Here is a 7,698-nt window from a genome sequence, read left to right as displayed (position 1 = left end):
CGACGTTTGTTCGAATAATAATAATATATTATATATACCTTTATTATGTATAATAAAGGAGATAATATACAGACTCGATCCAGGCGGCCACCTTCACGCCAAGGTCCTGGGCGCACACTCATACTCATACACGCACACACACACACTCGCAAACACTTCGACATTACATGTACATTAAAGTCTCAATGCCGCGCTGTCCGGAACAAGGAAGAGAACGCGCGCGCATATTATAACGACGAGCGTGCGGGACAGTGCGAATCGGAAGTGAAGTAAACAACAACGCGTAACTGCCACCGCCGCCGCCGCCGCCGTCGTCGAGAGTAAAAGGCGCAAATCGGTGTACCGCGCCACACACACACACACACTCACACCCCACACATCATATTATACCTGTTCACGGGATAAAGACGGCTCGCTCTCGCTCTCTCGCTCGCCGCGCGCACGGGACAACGCGACACGATGGCGGACGGGCCGAAGCGCGGCGTTTCGCCGACGGCTGCGGTGGGGGCCCGGCGACATTGAACCGCCGGCGGTCCAATAACCCTGGACGGATCGGCGCACATGTTATATAAGCAGGTGAACGCCGCGGCAGCGTTTTAGTTGATTTTTTAATACGTACAGCCGTAGATTAAATACGCGACCCGTCGCCAACGACACCATAAATCCCGCGCTGCCGCCGCACAGACGACCGCGGACACCGACCGTCGACGCCGCCGCCGCCGCCACCATATACTAGCCCGCACAGCCGCCGCCTGCTGCCAGGGGGTGCGTCTCGTTCGAATAATATACACAGTCGTCCTGTCGTGGTCTTCGTCGTGTACGACAACGATTTTTCGTACGAACTGCGGAGTGCGCGAGTGTGACCGCCGCCGCAACAGAATAACCCGACAATAATACATAACTGCATAATTAATATTATAGTATTATATAGTGTTCGGGGGGGTTGCCGCGCGCGTGTTTCAGTGTGAGCTCGTGTGTGTTACTTTCGATTTCTACACGCGTCGACGACGAGACATAAGACGCGTGCGTTTTGGAAAAACCCGTTCCACGTGCGCGTGTGTGTGTGTGTCTGTGTACCAACGACAAGTGCGCGCGTGTCTGTGCGCATAGTGCAATTCGAAGCATAAGCACATACCTGATATCAAGTAGGTATTCGTGTTTCGACCTTCGCCATCGAGTGTTCCGTGTGATGTGGTGAATGTTCGAGCGTTAACGATGGCAGCAACGATCGCATCAACTGAAACCGAACAGATCAAGCAGGAGATCGCGACCGTCGTCGAAGAACAACAGCAGCAGACTCCTGCAGAGACTACTCCGTCGACCGTCGACCGAGACTTTACCGAAGAGATCGTAGCGCCACTGCCCACGTCCAAGTCCGCTCCGTTGCCAATCGTCGGCAAGGCGTTTGACTTGAAGCGCGCCAGCGTATCGTCCGTGGACAGCGACATATCGCTGTCTTACGACGCGGCACCATTTTATCCGCGTTCGCTAAGTCACACCGGTGGTATGTCATCGGCCAACAATTCCAGCGGGTCCGGTACTGATGACGGTGGCCGGCACCATTCAGCCGCATCTGCGGCCGCCGGCATCAACAACACGGACTCGTCCGATTCGGCGTACGAGGGCGGTCAGCTCAAGTCCGGCGACGAGTCTACGCCGTTCGTAGCGCCAGACGAGGAAACCACCAAGCGCATACTTGACCAGGTGGAGTTTTACTTCTCGGACGCGAACATCGTCAAAGACGCGTTTTTGCTGAAGCATGTCCGCCGAAACAAGGAAGGATACGTATCGCTGAAACTCATCTCCTCGTTCAAGAGGGTCAAGCACCTGGCCAAGGACTGGAGAGCTGTCGCGTACGCCATAACCAGGTCGGAAAAGCTTGAGGTAAACGAATCCGGGACGAAGCTGCGGCGCAAGGAGCCGCTACCCGCGTACGACCAGACGACACCGTCCCGGACCGTCGTGGCCATCAACTTGGCCGAAGAGAAACCGGTGACCATTGAGTCGGTGGCCGAGTTATTCCGCGGCTGTGGCGAGATTGCGCTGATCCGCGTGCTCCGTCCCGGCAACCCAATACCGTCGGACGTCCGCCATTTCGTCAACAAGCACCCTGAGATGGGTAGCAACGTGAGCGCACTTATCGAGTTCGTGCGCACCGAGTCGGCGCACAACGCGATGAGCAAAGACTGGACCGCGGAAAAGGCCAAGGACGGGCAATCCATGTGCGTGCTCGAGCTCAACGCTCCCGCGTCCAAGAAGAAGGCCACCGCGGCCGCCAAGAAGTCGCCGATGAACCGACTGTTCGATTCGGAGTACTCGTCGTCGTGCCAGAGCGGTTCCGAAGCAGAGGACAGGCAAAAGATGCGCATGCAGCGCAAGGTGTCGGCCAACACGCTCATGCGGTCCGACTCGTCGTGGAACCAGCGCAGATGGTCCAGGGACTCGGGCACCGATAGCTCCGCGTCTGGGTACTCTCGGCGCGATTCGTACGTACCACCGCCGCAGCATCACATGCAGCAGCCTGGCGATTACGGTCACAACAGGCGCATGTCGTCCGGCTGGGACTCGAGCTCGGAAAGCTATTATTCGGGCCGATCACGTTCCAGCAGCGGTGTGTCCATACCGGAAACATTCGGAATGCGCCGCTTTTCATTGGCCAACCGCGGCCCCGAACAGCAGCAGCAGCAGCAGCAGCAGCAACCGTGCTGTTGTTGCGGCCACAACCAGCCGCCACAGCCGCAGCCGCAGCAACAGCCTGTGGCCATGCGCAGACATTCGACACAGGACAACGGGCACCACTACGACATGAGGCGGTGCAGCAATAGCAGCAGCAGCAGTGGTGAGATGATTATGCGCAAAGACTCTACGTCGGACTTCTGTTGCGGCAGTCAGCCGCGTGACGGATTCCACAACTGGTCTCGCAAGAGCAGCTCGTCATCGATGGGCGATCGGCGCCTGTCCGTTGACTCTGATTCATCGGGTGGCAGGGGCCGTCGTCCCAGTCTGGGCCTCGTGACGCCGGACAACGTGGTCAGGATGCCTAAGGGCCCAGACGGTTGTGGCAGCCGTGGTTTCCAGAGGGAGCCGATGTTGGATTCCACCCTTTACGAATGAACAGCTGAACGACGACGACACGATAATAATTAAGAATAATATTATATTACGATTAATATAAATTATTATTAATGTATACGGCAACGACGCGGATTTCAGAGACCCGAAGCAAGAAAAAAAAATTATATCGATCTATATAATAATATAATATAATAGGTATTTTTAATATCTGATATAGGTATAATATATGATTAGTTCTTAATTTTAGCGGTTTGGATATTTAGGTACTTGTAAAATAAAAATGAATTTAAGGAACAAGGGCGACTTCCCTGCCGTTTAATCGGCAGTAAGGTCCATATAATATATAATTTATTTTTATGTCATAAACATGCTATAGGTTAATATGTGTGTAAATCGACCAATTTGATCGGCTGTACGATTTTATTTGTCGAATGCATGCATCATATTGGCGTGCGAGTATTTTCTTGTTTTATCGTTTATACTTTGTAGAAGTCGAGGCTTAGGTACACTTTATATTTATATCTATAGTATAATATACCTACCTCGGTGGTTTGCAGGAGCTTCGATTTCGCGTTAATTTATTTAATATTTATTATGATGGCATACCAATACCATATTCATAATATGTTTATTTATATACCTATATTTATAAATTATTTATTTGTATTTATTATTTATCAATATTATTCGCTTGAAATTAAAATAATATTAATCTATTTATTTGATGATATCATTATCATTATTATATTGTCGATGTAGGCATTTAATTTATTAAGTTATTATTAGTATAATATGTTACCGGTATATTTGTAAGACCACAATATGTCGTATTAGAGTAATGGACATGTGGTTTATTTATTAATATGTATGCAAATAAACGTAATATATATACTTACATACAATAGACGTTATTTCTTTTATACCATAAAATGCAAATTTGTGATCACATATTTTTCAAATTTTAATATAATAATAATTCAAGATTTTTGTTCAGACTCGGCTCATCTGTGCTCTTCAGCACTGGTACTTCGGAGCTTGATGCCTACAACTGCAACAAGTAGCGTAAACAATTTTATTATTATCGTCGTAACTCGTAAGACGTAAACATTTGGCGTCCGTCGCGTGACTGATGACTATTAAAATGATAAGAATTCAATGGAAGGGTTAATCAACCGACGCATTCAGTTGTACCGGCGTACCACAACCATATAACAATTGCGTTTCCGTCACGAAACTCCACAATGTGCCAGGTGTTGCAGTTTGTGCCAGTACGCCGTCTGATGTTTAAAGAGACCGATAACGGATAATTTCAAAAGCCAGTTTATAATTTGGACATAAGCTTAAAAGTTCAACCAAATTTAAATATTGTTATTTAGGTTGTTCAATAATACGTAACTAACTTCCGATGACAGAAAAGTATATACACTGTTTTAGTGATTTATTTATTTTGCTGATAATATAATTTCAGATTGTATTTTACATCTCATTACGATCAACTGACTGACGGTTATGATTTACATTCCAGAATTTTGGTCTCATATATAGGTATACGAAGGTATGACAACAATTTCACAGCTTTCAGCCAGATATTTTTCCAATTAAGCTTACTCTGATCGCTTAAATTCAGACAACTATTTAGTCTTAATAACAAAACCAAAACTCAGCCTTATTCCATTAATGTAAGGGATTTTAGAATTTATACAACATATATATGTATACATTTATACTAATTGTAAAATTGTTTAAATTTATAAATGTACAAACCATACTTGAAACTTCAAACAGTTCAAACTATGATCCGATAGTTGTAATTCCAGAAAATTCTTCTGTTACTCTAGTAGGTATCAACTGGGATCAAATACATTAAACCAGCGGTTCTCAAACTTTTTTTTCGCGTACCTACCACTTAAGTATACTTTCAATCGGTCGCGTACCACTGATGTTTAAAAATAGAAAGGCACAGACTTTACATAGTTAAATACATTTATTTTAAATAAAAATGCAGTAAAATACTGCAATATAATTATTATTTATTTATTAATACAAATTTATTAGTATTTAAAAATTAAGGTATGAATTAAATAACAAATTTTCAATGAAAACCATGGATTTGTAGATTTGATATTAGCGATGAAATATCTGGTTCAGTGTTACTTAAGGCTTTCCGTGTACTAACATGTAGTCTTTCGCCTACCACAGTTTGAGAACTGCTGCATTAAACCAGGGGCGCACCCAGATTTTTTTTTTTTTTTTGGGGGGGGGGGCAAATTCAAAAAAATTTTATATTAATAGGTAGTATTTATTTTGAAATATGTACAGAAATCTTAAAGCTTGTTAATTAACAATTAAAAACTAATAAATAAATAAATAAATAAACTACTATATATATAACGACGTCGCGACGATAATAATAAACAACAGAGGTCTCTCCCGGGGCCCGGAATGACAGGTATAAATATAATATAATATTATGTTATACCTAATGTTTAAATTTCGATAGTTGATATATTTTTTTACAATAATTTAAAGTCAAATGTCAATTGTCAATAAACCTAATAAAATATGTTTTGGGGCTAGCCATTTTAGCCACCCCCTTGGGTGCGCCATTGCATTAAACCAATCCATGCGTTTTTTTCAATATATTTCTGTAGGTAACGTGTGTTTATGCGCGTAAAATGCAGGTACCCAGGTACTTGTATGTTAGTGCGTGCTAAAAATAATGGTCGACAGAAGACGATGGCGGTTGCTGGTTGGACTTAGTTTCAAAGTTATTAAAATGTATAATTTATAGTTTACATGAAATGTTGTATTATAAAATATGATTGAGTAGAGTGCGCGAATCGTTCTCAACATCATTCTCGGAGGACAAGAGTTGGATAAGCTAGGCACCGACGCACAGTGCCGGTGCGCATAACGTTGCCGGGGCCCGGGAGCCCAGGACGAACCCGCCACGCGAGGTCTCTCGTTCCAGACAAGGAAGACTTAAACATAGAGAAGATCAGTGATCAGTGGTCGAAGTAGGGGGGATACGGAAGGATGCCATCCCTCTACTTTTTTGTATTTACATTTTTCAACAAATACTATACAAGGTATGAAGAATGTTATGATGATATCAGGAAATCTGAATTATAAGGCATCCCTCCACTTATCTTGAGTCATTTCGACCACTGTCAGTGATCATCTCATTTGCTCAACTAGAAACATATATTATATCTACTATAAACAATTATGCCACTCGGCTATCTAAGTATAGGATAAAATATTGAGCCTTTTACCTCTCAACAGCGCCACATAGAAGAAAAAAGATTAATCTTATTGTTTTACTTTAACATCTATATAAAAGAGTTAACAAAACTTAAAATAATAAAAAAAATTTGAACATTTAATACAACATAGGTATCCACATAGGTATTTGTTATTAATTATATATGTTTAAAAATATTTAAGATACAAAGGCACGATTTTTTTGTAAGCATTTGATGTTCAAATTTTGACTAAATTATTGTTAGGTATCTACATATTAAAACGTTGAATAACGGCCAACGAGTTATAGTTATTTTTGTAATACTATTCAAAAATATTTTATTTTATGACATCTTCAAACAATTAGTTATTTCTATAATGCTAGATACTAATGCTTCTAATTATTAGACGAACCTATTTTCAAACCGTCTAACAGGTTGATTATTGCACCGTGTTTTGACTCAATTTTTTATACATGGTATAATTTTCAAAATATTTTGACTCTTTTAGTACTATTGATAGACATTTTCGATTTTTGTTCCATAAATATCGATAAAAAATTGTTCAATCTCTCGGTTGATTTTAATACAAGAGTCATAATAAACTATTAAGTTATTTAAAATTATTATTAATGATACATAATATATGTAAGATTTTTTTGATAAGCATTTTATGTTACAATTAAGTCACAAATGTATTTTGTAGTTGGAAATTTATAAAATTAAATAAATAAAATTTCTTAGTAAGGAAGTAAGGTTTAAAAATTCTTTCATAAATATTTTATTTCAGGGGCCTGAAAAGGAACTGGTGTAGGGGCCTACTCTCTCCTTAAAGCGATTTCCATGAGGTACATCCCTCTCCCGCCAATCAACCCACATCTCATTTACTTATTGTACTACATGTAAATATAGATTGAATCAATTGATCAATGGAAAGACAGTATTGACTTAAAAGATAATAACAAAAACATAATTGATAAAATATTTTAAATATATACTATTATAATAATTAAATATTAATAATATAATAAATGCAATGTTTTTGGTAAAAGTTAAATATACTTACCGTAGTAGGTACTAATAGAAAAATTAACTACTTTAATAGCAATACAAATATATAGAATCATTTATTATTAAATTCAAATTTAACATATACTTACAGTGTCAACTAATGTACACCAGATCGGTTGACTATTTCTTTCTTTTTTTTCTTACTCCAAATTATTAAGAAAAATAGTGGGAATTTTTCATTTTTACCTCCCAAAAGTAGTAACTATATTCACTTTCTTACCAGGAAATATATTAAGTCAAGGCATTTGTTCTACAATCAATAGTGTACACTGTACACAGTACACATACACAAACAAAAAACACATCATTG

At 40.9% G+C, this 7,698-nt stretch overlaps 1 protein-coding gene across 1 annotated transcript; it reads left to right on the top strand.

The window, feature by feature from the left end:
- The first annotated feature begins 592 nt into the window (after window positions 1-592).
- On the top strand, window positions 593-3,970 carry LOC111040641. The gene has a single exon (XM_022324614.1). It carries the CDS (start codon window positions 1,216-1,218, stop codon window positions 3,112-3,114), a length of 1,899 nt encoding a protein of 632 aa, XP_022180306.1. The 5' UTR covers window positions 593-1,215; the 3' UTR covers window positions 3,115-3,970.
- Window positions 3,971-7,698: the final 3,728 nt, after the last annotated feature.

This window comes from Myzus persicae, unplaced genomic scaffold (assembly GCF_001856785.1).
Source record: "Myzus persicae strain clone G006 unplaced genomic scaffold, MPER_G0061.0, whole genome shotgun sequence".
NCBI lineage: Eukaryota > Metazoa > Arthropoda > Insecta > Hemiptera > Aphididae > Myzus > Myzus persicae.
Note: the sequence above shows the minus strand (reverse complement) of the source record. Positions and strands in the feature narration are given on the sequence as shown.